At 50.0% G+C, this 15,250-nt stretch overlaps 1 protein-coding gene across 1 annotated transcript in view; it reads right to left on the reverse strand.

The window, feature by feature from the left end:
- Nucleotides 1–15,250, reverse strand: part of NUSAP1 (nucleolar and spindle associated protein 1) — a 268,127-nt gene that overhangs the window by 237,728 nt on the left and 15,149 nt on the right. The window contains 2 exon segments of the mRNA XM_030214927.1: nucleotides 574–765; nucleotides 6,792–6,860. Coding sequence (XP_030070787.1) covers nucleotides 574–765; nucleotides 6,792–6,860 — 261 coding nt within the window.

The following is a 15,250-nucleotide window of genomic DNA, read 5'->3' on the forward strand; positions in this document are numbered from 1 at the left end:
GGGAAGTACTTGAAGTCAAACATAGTAGTCAGGACAGTCACGTACACGAGGCCTAAGCCTTTACATTTACCTGTACAGTGCTATAACATAGTCATGGTACAGTTGGAGAAGAGTTTCACACGCCTGTCCTTTGTACCAGTCGTCTACACTCGGGCAGACCCTTTGGAGAGGGGGGAGTGGGCCATCAGAACACAGGCCTTAAGGCTCCTCCAGAATGGTCTCAGCATTGATATCTAAGTTTGGTCTGTGGAGGACGACCAGGTTCATCATTGGAGATGGGGGAAGGGAGACATATTGCTACCAATTGGGAGATGGTTGCCAACATCACCAATGGAATGTCTATAGGTTTGATGGACATGTCTTCAGCAGTGTTAAAAACGACTTAGCAATGTACCATTTTGCTCTGTAAAGAAACAGAGTTATCCCATTCTTTACCCTCTAAAACAAAAAAAAAATCTTGATACAAAATCAACTGACGAATTTTCATAAATAAAACGTTTACATCTATTTATAGGGATTTATTAACTGCTTTTATGAACATATTCATCCAAGGCTAAAAACTAGCTCTCTTACCCATTTCTCCACTAGGAGTGGAATGTCAATCATCTCTGTGTTGCTTTTCTGGTCTAGTATAGGGCTTGCCTTTGTTTCAACTGTTCTGTTACGTCTTTTAGTGATATGGACAATGGTAGTTGCCTCCTCCTGGTTACTATTTAATTCATTTGTGCCTGAGGAACAGGAGGTGACCATGCTGCCTTCAGAATCCTAAAAATGGCAAATCCAAAATGTTAAGTTGCTCATAGACTTTAATTCTCAGTTAATACATATTTTCAAAGAAACTTTTCTATTAAATCAAAACACTGAATTCCAACAATGCTGACTGAACCATTATGCCAAAAAGTGCTAATATTTAAATTTACCTGTTAATTTCCTTTCCTCAAGTCCTGCCAGATCAGTCCAGACAATTAGGTACTGCCCCACTGCCAGCAGAGCTCAATTCACTCCCTTTCTATGGGGCTGGTGCTGCCTTCTGCTCTTCAGGATTAACTATGTCAAAGCTAAGAAGGAGAAATTAGTCCTTACCTGTTAATTTTCTTTCCTTTAAGTAGTCACAGACTAAAAATCCAGGACTTGTTGGTTGAGCCCGTGTGCCAGCAGGTGGAGATAGGGGCAGTGAAATTCAGTGCCCTCTAAGCCAGCATTCAGTGAAATCCCTCAGTATGCCAATAGCAAAGCAGAAACACCAAAGCCAAGCCAACAAGAGAAAGAGAGAGGTCTCCTTCATCTGGAAACAGGACACTGAAGGGTAAAATGCCCAATACGAGAACCACTGCTGTCGCAGCCCCAGAAAAACAAACAGCAATCTTCACCTAAGATAATCAAGGAAAGCAACTGCTGAGGGAGGGCTCTTGGATTGATCTGCGACTATTAAAAGGAAAGAAAATTAGCAAACAAAGGACAAATTTCTCCTTCCTTAGCGTAGAACAGATCAGTCCAGGACTTGTGGGATGTACCAAAGCAGTCCTCAAGTAGGGCAGGACCGACAGCTCCATGCGGAGAACACACCACAGGAGGCAGCATCCAGCCTGTAATGCTTAGAAAAGGTGGATGCAGAAGAGCATGGCAAAACCAACAGATTTCCTCCAAGGGAATGGCTCGAGATTTGGCAAGGGACACCCCCCCCCCCCCCCAGTGGACCCGAAATGCTGGAGGAAGCAACTTGCCTGACAACAGGTACATGGATGAGTTAGCCTTGGAGGCACCAGACCCCTCTGTGGACTGGCGAAGAGGACAAAGATGGTCAGAATGCCTGAAGTCGATGTCACTTCCAAATACCGGAGGACACGACCCCTCTGTGGACCAGCGAAGAGGACAAAGATGGTCAGAATGCCTGAAGTCATTGTCACTTCCAAATACCAGAGAAGGACACGACAAACAACCAAAAGACAAAGCTAAGGGAACTCAAAACCATAGTCCTCCCAATGAAACGAAGGCAGCAGAACAGTCTGATTCAGATGAAAGGATGAAATCACCTCCAGTTGGAAGGAAGGCACCCTATGAACAGAAACACCCCTTCTGTAAAGAGCTGGAAAGGATCCAGACAAGACAAAGCCTGAAACTCAGACACTCACCCAGCCAAAGTAATGGCTACCAAGAAAACCGCCTTATGGGTAAGGTCCTTAACCGGGGGGAGCCCTCTGTAGAGGATTCAGAACCAGGTCAAGATTCCAAGGAGGGCAGACAGCCCAGAGAGGCTGTTTTAAGCAACAGATTCCTCGATGAAAACAGAACACATCCGGGTGAACAGGCAAGGAATAATTGCCCACCCAGCCCCTATAACAAGCCAGCACTGCCACCTGAACCTTCAGAGAGTTCAAGGCCAGCCCCTTCTTGAAACCAGACTACAGAAAAGAGAATAGCTGAGCAATAGAAGCCTGAAATTGTGAAATCGCCCTCCCGGCACCATGCCTCAACTCCCTCCATATTCGAGCATAGGCCAATGAAGTAGAGTGCTTCCTAGCTTGCAGGAGGGTGGTAATCACATCCTCCAGGTAACCCTTACGTCTTAACTTTGCCTACTCAATAGCCAGGCTGTAAGACCAAAGTGGGATGGATCCTCTAATGGTACAGGGCCCTGTTGAAGCAGACTGGCCTCCAAGGGAAGGAAGAAAGCTCATTCACAAGGAGACGCTCCAGATCTGCATACCACGGCTTCTGGGGCCAGTCCAGCACCACCAGGTTCACCCGGCCTGGATAAAGAGCAATGTGTCGGAGGACCCAACTGATCAGCGGCCACGGTGGGAACACAAAGCAGCTTGTCCCGCAGCCAGGGCTGAAGAAGAGCATCCAACCCCAAGGAAACGGGATCCCATCTGCGACTGAAGTGTGGAACTTTGGCATTCACTTCCGTCACCATCAAATCCATGAAGGTACCCCCCAAGTTGAGGCTATGAGGAAAAACGCCCGGTCGTACAGCTCCCACTCCCCCGGATCCAAGGTCATCCTGCTAAGATAATCCACTTGTACATTCTAAGCCCCCGTAATATGAGCCGTGGAGAGAGACTGGAGATGGCTTTCCACCCAAGACAGCAGTAGATGAGCCTCCACAGCCAGTCCAGGTGCCCCCCTGGCGATTCACATACGACACTGATGTTGCATTGTCATAAAGAACTCAGACCAGCCGAAATTAACACAGAGGGGCAAAGGCCAACCGGATCGCCTACAATGCTAGCCAGTTGATAAGCCAGACAGCCTCCGCTGGAGACCACTTCCCCTGGGCCCTGCGACTGAGACAGTGTGCATCCCAGCCCAATAGGTTGGCACTCGTTGTGATCACCAACCAGGTTGGCATTGACAATGACAACACCTTCTGCAGATTGGCAGACTGGAGCCACCAGCACATAATTGCTTTACCGCGACGTGTCCAGGGGAGACAGACCTCGCAAGACTGGTGAACATAAGACAAGCAAGAGAGAAGGGAGGACTGAAGAGGCCGCATAAGTGCCCAGGCCCAGGGCACCACATCCAGCGTTGCCGCCATGGATCCCAGAACCTGTAAGAAATCCCAGGCCCAGGGACAAGGAAGAGACAGCAGGTGACAGATCTCCAACTGCAGCTTCAGAATCCTGGAGGGGAAGAAGCACCCTGCTGCTGAGAGTATTGAAATGAAGCCCGAGGTAGTCCAGGGGCTGAGAAGGCACAAGCCGGCTCTTGGAGAGGTTGATCACCCAGCGAAGAGACTGAAAGAGAGACACCACCTCCAGTGTGGCCTCTTCACTGGTCTAGAAGGAGGAAGCTCTAATCAGCCAATCAACAAGATAGGGATGCACCCTGATGCTCCAATGTCAAAGCATTGCGGCCACCACCAACATCACCTTGGAAATGTTTTGGGGAGCCATGGAGAGAGTGAACAACAAGGCCCTGAACTGGAAGTGAAGCTCCAAGAGTGAAAAGTGAAGAAAATGCTGATGAGGAAGACAAATGAGAATATGAAAGAAAGCCTCCTTGAGATCCAGAGCGGCGAGGAACTCCCCAAGCTGGAACGAGGCAATAATGGATAGCAGTGTCTCTATCCTGAAATGAGATACAGGAACGGTCTTATTGACATGCTTGAGATCCATAATGAGCCAGTAGGCGCACTCCTCCTTCTTGGGAACCACGAAAAAGATGGAATACCCGGCGCAGCCTTCCTCCATAGGAGGCACTGGAACCACCACTCCGAGCCAGAAGAGGCCCTGCAAGGATTCACAAACGAATTGCCTCTTCTGAGACATGCAGCACGGGGACTCAGGAAAAAAAAATCTGCGAGAGGAAAACTCCAGCTTATAGCCCTCTCGAATGATCTCCAGGACCCACTGGTCTGTGGTAATCCAAGACCACTCCACATAAAACTCGGACAAGCGATCTCCTATCCGAACTCCCAAGGAGGGACCTGGGATACCTTCATTCAGAAGCATGAGCAGCGTTCAACGCACGGGAGGGCTGCCCACCTGCCTTCCTGTCAAAATGAAAGGAAGGCTGGAGCTGCTGAATCCGGATCTGGAAGAGGCCGAAGGACAACCTGGCCTGTAATGTCTAGCATCCCAGAATCAGGAACGAGCCTGGGAAGAGCGAGAAGATGGCTTAGGCCGATCATCAGGCAAACAATGGGACTAAGGTTCTCCAAGATTCTTTACTGAACGTTCCAGATCCTCTCCAAACAAGAGCCTGCCCCTAAAGGGAAGCTTAGTCAAGGTGGACTTGGAGGCCATATCCACTGCCCAGTACAGGAGCCACAACGAATGACGAGAGGACACCACTAACGCAACCTGCCTAGCAGAGGCTCAAAGCAGATCATACAGACTGTCCGCTAGGTAGGCCACCAAAGAATCCACTACCTGATAAGTAAGCTTAAGATACGCCCTGGCCACATAGGACCCAGAAACAGTGGCTTGCAGGCACAAAGTAGCCACCTCAAAGGCCGTCTTCAGAACAGCCTCAATCTTCCAATCTTGCATGTTCCTGAGGGCTTGACCCCCCCCCCCCCCCCCCCCCCTGGAAAGGGGCTGTAGTCTTCTTAGTTACCACCGTAACCAAGGAATCAAACCACAGGCAGCTTAAACCTTTCCAGATCCTCCGAAAGAAGTGGATAAAGATGTGCCACGGCCCAAGCTACCTTAAGCCCTGAATCAGGAGTCATCCACTGGGCTGAAATATGCTCCTGCATGGCCTCATGAACATGAAAGGCCTTGAGGGGGGTGGTTTCTTGGACCCCGACATGATGGAAGAAGAAGCAGAAGGCGGCTGGAGCACCGGGACGAAATATTTAGCAGAGAGAGAGAGAAAGAGAAAGAAAGAAAGTAATCAAGGCCGCAAGCTCCACCTTCCAAAAAACACAAGCTGCAGAAGGATCATCACCCTCATCTGGCAGACGCTCACCCTCCGTCAAGGAGTCCCCCTGATCTCAGCACCCAGCAGGGATCGAAAGAGACCTCCCAGGGAGTTCCTCTAAGACCTGTCCACTTCCCAGTCCAAATACTGAGAAGGCCAGGGCCTCAACAAAAGAACCCCCTCACCCTGATGGGACAGTCCAACCTCCTCCTGAGAGCTAGAAGGCCCAGCCTGAAGGGGAAACTCAGCAGGGTGAGCCCTCTTGAGCAAGACCAGCCGATGCATGAGGATGACGAATTCAAAGCAGAAAGGGCACTCCACCGCAGACAACGAGCTGCTGGGAAGTACAGACGTTGAGGGACTGGTTGCCAAGGCAGATAATGCAGGCCCCAAATCCACCACAGCATTCAGGCGCTGCGGGGGAGCCTTTACGCAGAAATCCAAAATGGTTGCCCCCGGCACGCTAGAGAAAGCGGACAGCAAGGGTGAGCAGGAAACGCCCTGCAGCTCTGCACTGTGACTGCCACCCAGTCCAGGGGTACGTGCACCACCCCCCTCCGCACCTGCCACCGCAGAAAAAGAACACAGGCTGCACACTGCCCCAACGGAGAATTCCAAGCCATCTCAGTGCAGGAAAACCGCGGTACTCACAACACACCCTTTCAATAGCAGCCGTAAATATTCCTCTCAAGACGCTTGATGACAGCTGAAGCTCCCGTTAAGGCATTCCAAAGAACGTGCGCTGCTTAGCCTCTATTTTTTTATGGGGAGGGGGTTGTGTTGTGGGGGGGGGGGGGGTATTTATTCATTTTTACGTAGAAAGGATATAGGCCAAGTTTAAAGAGCAGCCAAGAGAAGGGGGGGAGAGAGCATGGAGGGGCAGAAGGGACCCGGCACCACCAGGTATCCCAGGCAACTGACACCAGCACCCAGATACTGCCTAGGCACCTCATCAACCGTTCTGCGCATACGCAGCTTGGTGATTGCCTCCTTCCTCCCCGCCGATCTGCTCGCTGTTTGTGTGAGCAGTTCATTTACATGTGTTTTTGCTTTTTTTTAACATCGCCTGCTATTTCCACCTCGGTAATATTTTTCCCAAGGTGGAAATAGTTTGCACTGTTTTATGGTGTTTTCTGTGCATTGGTCCATCGACCCCAAGCCTGGCCTAAGAAGGTCCACAACCCACCAACTAAGTCAAGCTGTACAGGCACGACTAACCAATCTGCTGGAGATAGAGAATACTGGCTCGAGCTGGATGTACAAGGCTACATATAGCACAGCTTGAGTGCTCTCTATCTCCGCCTGCTGGTCGATGAGGGACATAACCCAGTTGTCTGGACTGATCCTCAAGTGACGTAATGGAAAAGTGTACATATGTCTTCCAAACAAGGAAATGCATCAGAATTATTTAGTATTCTTACCTGACTATCATTCTCCGATTTTAATTCATCCTGAAAGTATTGTTTCAAGACTTTTAGCAATTTATCAGCCTGTGAAGAAACAAAACAATGACTATCAGCATAGCTTCATGTAGGAGCTCAAGGACATTCAAAAGCAAAGTTTATTTCTTAAATTCAGTGACATATTTGCATATATTTACATATTAAATGTGAATTAGTATATCATGATTTTCTAATATTTGTGCCTCAGGTTAATTTGGTCATGGAGAAAAGGGATCTTAATGATCAGTGCTGGGATAGGAAAAGGGAAATAGTGATAGAGGGAGCAGAAGGAAATCAAAGCACAGAGGGAAGGGGGACAGAGAATTTGAGGGAAAAAAGGAAAGCAGAGAAGATCTGGTATCAGAACAGGGACAAGAAATAACAATCTCAGACATCAAATCCAAGGAAAAATTAGTTAAAACCTGTTAATTTTCTTTCCATTAGTCCCGACAGATCAATCCAGAGACTGGTGGGTTATGTCCCTCTGCCAGCAGGTGGAGATAGAGAGAACTTCTGAGGCTCTATATGTGGTCATGTGTAGCCAGCCAACCCTCAGTATTATCCATACCAAAGCCATGTAAACGTCCAACTCCCAATAGAGAGCTATTCTCCTGTTTTCGAGAATTCAAAGACACCCTGCAATCACAAATGCAGGAGGAACTCATGCAACTCACAGTAAGTAAGGAAGTTGCTCCAATGCATGTTGAACAAACAATAAACAATCCAAAAACTGAAACCTGAAAGTAGAAACGCCCAACAGATACGCAGAAACCTCAAGGGAGGACCCACCCTATTTAAGGACTGCTCGGGTACATCCCACCAGTCTCTGGATTGATCTGTCAGGACTAATGGAAAGAAAACTAATTTTTCCTTCCATAGCGTCCCACAGATCAATCCAGAGACTGGTGGGATGTACCCGAGCAGTCCTTAAATAGGGTGGGACCCAGAGATCCCAGTTTGCAGTACCGAAGATCCAAACACAGCTTCAGCCCTTGCTGCCGATTCAACCGATAGTGCTTTGAAAAAGAATGCATCGAGGACCAGGTGGCCGATCTACAAATCTCCTCCAAAGATACCGACCTAGCCTCTGCCACAGAAGTCGCCTGCGCCCTAGTGGAATGAGCTTGGAGCTGCACCAGCGGAACCTTACCGAAAGTGATATACGCAGAGGCAATAGCTTCCTTTAACCAGCGAGCCACTGGCACTTTAGAAGCTTGCTGCCCCTTTTTTTGTCCCACAAAAAGAACAAACAAATGATCCGAACACCGGAAGTCATTAGTCACTTTCAAATACCTGACAATAGCCCTCTTAACATCCAAACACCGGAAAGAGGAAAATTCCACCAGATGATCTTCCCACGAAAAGAAGGAAGACAGAGCTGCTGATTCATGTGAAAACGCGAAACAATCTTGGGCAAAAAGGACGGAACTGTACGCAGAGTCACCCCTGCCTCGGTAAAACGAAAAAACGGATCTCTACAGGACAAAGCCTGTATCTCGGAAATCGCAACCAAAAATACTGTCTTCAAAGTCAAATCCTTAATCGACAACCGAGACAATGGCTCAAATGGAGGTCGCTGCAAAGCCTTCAGTACCAAATTCAAATTCGCAGGTAAGAAAAACTGAGACCCGCGGAGGCCGCAAATGATTGACCCCCTCAAAAAACGAACAATATCCGGGTGCGAGGCTGGAAGACCCTCGCAAATGGCCTCTAAAGCATGCCAAAGCTGCCACCTGAACTTTCAAAGAGCTCAACGAGAGGCATTTATCTAGGCCATTCTGTAAAAATGCCAAAATCGAAGATACCGAAGCCGAAAAGGCTGAGATCCCTGCCGCCGCACACCATGACTCAAAAAATCCGCCACACTCTCGCGTATGCTGTGAAGGTGGAACGCTTTCTAGCTCGCAGCATAGTGGCAATCGCCTTTTCCGGATAACCTTTTCGTCTCAAACTTGCCCTCTCAATAGCCAGGCCGTAAGACCAAATGGGGAGGGATCCTCCATAAGGATGGGACCTTGACACAACAGACCCCGACGAGCAGGCAGTCGTAATGGTTTGCCGACCCGAAGGCGCACCAGATCTGCGTACCATGGACGTCTAGGCCAATTCGGCCCCACAAAGACCACCCGACCTGGGTGACTTGCCACTCGTCTCAATATCCTGCCTATCATCGGCCACGGCGGAAAAACATACAGAAGACTCACCAGAGGCCAAGGCTGAAGAAGTGCATCCATCCCCCGAGACTGGGGGTCCCTGCCGCAGCTGAAAAATTGCGGCACTTTGGCACTGTCTGCTCGCGCCATCGGATCCATAGCTGGAACTCCCCACCGGCTTGTGATCAACGCAAATGCCTGAGCGGAGAGTTCCCACTCCCCTGGATCCAAGATATGACGACTCAGAAAATCCACTTCGGTATTCAGAATCCCCGCTATGTGCGCTGCCGAGAGCTGAACTCAGTGTTCTTCCGCCCATCGGCATAGATACATCACCTCTTCGGCCAGAGGAACACTCCTGGTGCCCCTCTGATTGACATAAGCTACTGCCGTTGCATTGTCCGGGAGAACCCAAACCGGTCTCCCAACCAGATCTGCCTGAAAGGACTGCAATGCTAGCTGCACCGCTCTCAGTTCCAACCGACTGATGGACCACAAAGCCTCTTCTGGCGACCAGGACCCCTGCGCCGTGCTCCCTCGACAATGGGCTCCCCATCCTGAGAGACAGGCATCCGTAGTCACCACCACCCAGTCTGGCACCGCCAGTGGCATCCCCAGCCTCAACTTGTCGGCCCAGAGCCACTAACGCATTTCCATCCAGACCATCGGTTCCCAAGACAACCGCACTGAGTAATCCTCCGACACCGGAGTCCAGCAGCTCAACAGGGATCTCTGCAGAGGCCTCATGTGACTCCTGGCCCACGGAACCACCTCCAGCGTGGCTGCCATGGATCCCAACACCTGAACATAGTTCCAGGTTTTGGGTGCTGGATTGCACATAAGATTCTGAATCTGCGCCTGCAGCTTCACCCTCCAGTTGTTCGGCAAGAAGACTCTGCCCACACAGGTGTCGAATAGAACTCCAAGGTATCCAAGGACTGAGATGGTACCAACTGACTCTTCTCCAAATTGACAATCCATCCCAACGACTTCAGCAGACTGACCACTTTGGCTGTTGCCTGGACGCTGTCCTGAAAAGACAGAGCCCGTATCAACCAGTCGTCGAGATAAGGATGCACTTGCATCCCTTCCTGCCGCAGAAACACTGCAACTACAACCATGATCTTGGAAAACGTTCGAGGAGCCATAGCTAAACCGAAGGGAAGCTCCTGGAACTGAAAGTGTTGACCTAGAACCGCAAAGCGTACAAACCGATGATGAGAAGGCCAAATGGGAACTCTCCGGGCAGAACTGCGGCTATGACGGTACGCAGAGTTTCCATGCGAAAATGACGCACTCGCAGAGCTTTGTTTACACCCTTGATATCGAAGACCGGACGAAACGAGCCTCCTTTCTTTGGTACCACGAAATAGATGGAATAACAGCCTAGACCACGCTGAGTTACTGGCACAGGAACCACAGCTCCCAAGAGAATGAAATTCTCCAATGTGTCCCTGACCGCCACTCTCTTTTTTAGAGATTTGCAAGGAGACTCCACAAAAACTTCCGATAGGTTTTGAACCAATTCTAGCTTGTAACCGTCCCTTATTACCTCCAACACCCACTAGTCTGACGTCACCCTGGTCCACTCTCCCAGAAAAAGGGACAGACGTCCCCCTATTGCCTCTGGAAGATGGACCAAGGCCCCATCATTGGTTACGACACACCGTAGCGGGTCTAGAGGACGCACCGCCTGGGCGGCGCTCCCCCCGAAAAGGCTGCTGCTTCTGAGGGAAACGAGGTTTAGAAAAGGCCACCGGCCTGCCCGGGCGATAACGCCTTGCATCACGAAACCGAGCCCGAGAGGAACCTGCTCAAGAATTCGCCCTCAGCCTATCTTCCGGCTAGCAACGACCCTTAGAATCTCCCAGATCCTTCACAATCCTATCCAAATCCTCGCCAAACAGAAGTTTGCCCCGAAAAGGCAGACGAGCAAGACGAGACTTAGAAGCCATATCCACCAACCAGTGACAAAGCCACAACAGATAGGGCCACTTCCTTGGCTGACGCCTGAAGAATATCATACAAGTCTGCCAAATAAGCGAGACCTGCCTTAAGCGAGGGCAAATTTGTCACTAGCTCCGAGGACACTTTCTGCACCCAAGAAAGACATGCCCTGGCTGCGTAAGACCCGCAGACAGCCGCCTGCATGCATAACAGTGCCACCTCAAAGGATGACTTAACGGCAGATTCCAACTTCCTATCCTGAGGATCCTTAAGTGCCATCCCGCCTTCAACTGGCAAGGTAGTCCTCGTCGTAACCGCTGTGATCAACGAATCCATGGTGGGCCAACGCAACTGTTCATGCTCTCCATCTGGAAGTGTATATAAACGCATCATGGCCCTTGCCACACGCAACCCTGCCTTCGGTGTCTCCCATTGCGCTGCAATGAGCACCCTCATCGCCTCATGAATATGAAAAGTATGGGACGGTAGCTTAGTCCCTGACATAATAGAAGGGGCTACCGCGCAGGAGGTACTGTTGTCCGGCAGAGAGATCTTTAAAACTTCCCTGGCTCGGACAATAAGGTTCGCCAGTTCTTTGTGGCGGAACGTGCTGCCGTCAGATCATCAGCCCCCTCAAACAGTGATTCTCCCTCTTCCAGCACTTCCAACTGGGTCAGAAAGGAAACCTCTGACAACCAGCCGTCATCTACCTCAGTGGCCACCGACACGGATTCCAAATCCTGTGAATCCACGCGTGGCCTTTTAGACACCGAGGAAGGAAGTCCCAAGACCTCCTCTAGAGATGCCCCCAAAGAACCATCAACTCCTAAGATCCCCCCGGATCTCTAAAGCAAAAAGGCCTTGTGTAGCAATAGCACAAATTCAGGAGAAAAAGGCACTGCTGATTGTGCCACTTCCCCGTCGGCAACCTGACTGATTTCTGCAGACAGAGATCCTTGCCGAACACTCGCGACCAAAGGGGGCCCTGCAACCGTTTCCCCCTCATCCAAAATGGCGCCCGACAGTCCCTCGCGCAGGAAAACAGGCAATCCAGCTCTGATGCTTCTCCTGCTGTTCAGGAGCCTGCACTGACAGTCCCAGGCCCAGCTGATCGAGCATCAGCTGATTGCCGGCTCCTACCTCCGGCCACGGAATCCGCTGCCGCCCGTCCCTTCAAAGACACGACGGCGCCAAAATTATCTGCTGGAGTCCGAGAAGACGGTCGCCCCGAGGGCAACAATGGGCCTGCCGGACCCATGAGTCATTCCAGGCGCTCCCCCCCCCCCAGCGTCTCCCTGTCCCGGCAAAATGCAGGGGCAGGAATCACACACCCCAGACGCTGCTCTCCGGTTCCCACACCAGGAGCAGCGCTTGACAGACTCCGACGGGGCTGCCATGATGCTGGAGAAAAGAAGAGCAAAATAACACTCCCCAGCCCGCCAAAAACAGCTCCCTACCGTTCTGCCTTGCAGCAGGCTCCTGCTCACTGTGAGTTTGCTGGTTATCACACAAAAGGGTGTTTAACGTCTCTGCCTGAATTATTTTTTCCAGATTAACATTCACGTGCCCCAAGGACCAGCGGGAGTGGGGAGAAAGGGAGGGACCTGGCACCAACAAGTATCCCTGCTCAGCAAAAGCGATGCCCTCAACCACATGGGGGAACAGGCGAGGAGTCCCAAATCCAGAGCTGCAGAGTTATGACCTGCTAGATAAAGAAAATACTGAGGTTTGGCTGGCTACACATGACCACATATAGAGCCTCAGAAGTTCTCTCTATCTCCACCTGCTGGCAGAGAGACATAACCACCAGTGTCTGGATTGATCTGTGGGACGCTATGGAAACACCAATTTCAGAGCGAGATCTTTCAGGTTGGCCCTCCACAAAGGTTCAAAGGGCACCCCTTGTAATGAACGAAGTACCAAATTAAAGTTCCATACTGGCCTTGGCTGAGATAGCGGGAGGCGCAGCCGCATTACCCCCTTAATGGAGGTGAAGCCAGGGAGGAAGCACAAATAACAGGCAAGTGCTGCCACTTGCACTCACAGCAAGCTGACAAACAAACCCTTCATCAAACCCTCATGTAAGAAGGATAAGATCTGTGATAGGGAAGCCTGAAAGCGAGACCACGCTCGTCAAACTTGTGCGTAACCCGCCAAAATAGACCACTTCCTAGCGTGAAGCAAAGTAGCAATAACCTCATCAGAGTACCCTTTCTTCCTCAATCTCAACTGCTCAAGCCGTAAGACAAAAAGGGGAGGCATCTTCCATAACCAGAAGACCCTGACACAGGAGTCCCGGAGCTGTCGGAAGGTGGAAGGGCTGATCTACCAACAGTGTCACCAGATCTATATAGCTGCCGAGGCCAGACCAGTGCGACCAACAGCACCTGGCCTCGATGTTGTCCAATACAGTGAAGAACTCTCTCGATGAGTGGCCACGGGGGAGAAATGTAGAGGAGGAATGACTACAGCCATGGCTGAAGCAAAGTGTCAATGCCCTCCAACTCAAAGTCCCTTCTCCTTCTGAAAAACCTGGGAGCTTTCGCATAGTGGTGTGTCACCACGAAGTCCATCACTGGAATCCCCCACTTCTATATGAATAAGGGGAAGGCCACCCCCGAGCACTCCCACTCCCCTGGGTCCACATTATGCCAACTGAAGAAGTCAACCATTACATTCTGCGCTCCAGCTATGTGGGCGGATGACAGTAAGCTACTGTCATCATGTTGTCCAAAAACACTCAAACCGGCTCCCCCTCCACCAGGCTGGCGAACGCTCTGAGAGCCAGGTACACCACTCGTAGTTCCAAGCAATTGACCGACCATTGGGATTCAGCACAGGGAGCGCACCCGCAGTTTAAGGCAGTTCACTCCTTTGAGAAATTTTGAGAAAAACTAACAGCATCCAGATGAGAAACAAAAGAAGAATGGAGAAAAGACTACCTCTATAACAGGCTAAGGCTGCCACCTGCACCCATAACAAATTATATGCCAGTCCTCACGTAAGGCCAAAATATGCAGAAAGGAAGTCAGAAAGGCAGAAACCGCCTGGTCCGCACACCAGGTTTCAAAATTCCTCCATGCTCGGTAGAACACTTTTTTGCCTGTAGGAATGTGGCAATAAGTTAAGAATTGTAACATTTGTGAGCCCTTGGCCCAGAGGTGGCAGCATGAGAATCACTCTACCACCTCTGGGTAGACGGAGTCCCATAGAGTATCCCAAAGAACTGGACTGGATTGCAAGTGGAGGTGAACTAAGGTAACTTTATTGGCAGCAAAAGAAATGTAAGACAAAAGGGCAAACGAACAGCTCAGAAAGACATGAGAGGGAAGAGAACAAAACCAGCCTAGCTGCACATGTTAACACTAGCTAAAGCGAAGCAAAACATACAGCATACAATAATGGCAACTCAAGAGCACTAGAGACTAAGCAACAACCCGCCCCGGCGGGACAACAGAAAGCAAAAGACACTTAGCTGGAAGCAGTAAGACTGCTAGCAGTCAGATAAAGGTTCATTCTGTCAGGGTTGTCATGTAAGCTGCGGGTAGGGAACGCGAGTGGACCACTCCACTCGTGGGAGGCAAAAGAAAAGCATAAAACAAACAGTCACTGAGGTGCCCAAACCGAGTTCTCCCAGGGGAAGCAGGGCTTAAATAAGCAATGCCCGAGCTACTGCTTCCAGGGCAAACAGGTTTAAACAAAACAATGCCCAAGCCACTGCTCCCAGGGCAAAAGGTTTTAGCAAAGCAATGCCCAAGCTAAGGCTCCCAAGGCAAGCAGGTTTAAACAAAGCAATGACTGACCCACTGCTCCCAGGGCAAGGTAAAATTATGTCTTACCTGATAATTTTCTTTCCATTAGTCCTTCAGATCAATCCAGAGACTTGTGGGTTATGCCCCTCCTCTAGCAGGTTAGATAGAGAGAACTCCGAAGTTTCCCTCTAGAGGGCATGTGCAGCCTTCCTAACTTCAGTATACACGATACCAAAGCAGTAGCAAACGAACAACATCCAGTCTCCTGCCTCTATAACAGCAACATACCCGGGGAGAAATCTCCATGCTGCTAAAAGTGAAAAACAAAGTTAACTTGACATTCACAAAACTCAGCAACCGTTCAACGAAAACAAGAACGTGAACAGAACCAAATGATTATAGTAAAGTTATCTGAAATCACGAATTCGCATTACAGGGAAGGACTCTGGATTGATCTGAAGGACTAATGGAAAGAACATTATCAGGTAAGACATAATTTTACCTTCCATAGCGTCCTCTCAGATCAATCCAGAGACTTGTGGGATGTACCAAAGCAATCCTCAGCCAGGGTGGGACCGAACTACAC

Source organism: Microcaecilia unicolor, chromosome 9 (assembly GCF_901765095.1).
Source record: "Microcaecilia unicolor chromosome 9, aMicUni1.1, whole genome shotgun sequence".
NCBI lineage: Eukaryota > Metazoa > Chordata > Amphibia > Gymnophiona > Siphonopidae > Microcaecilia > Microcaecilia unicolor.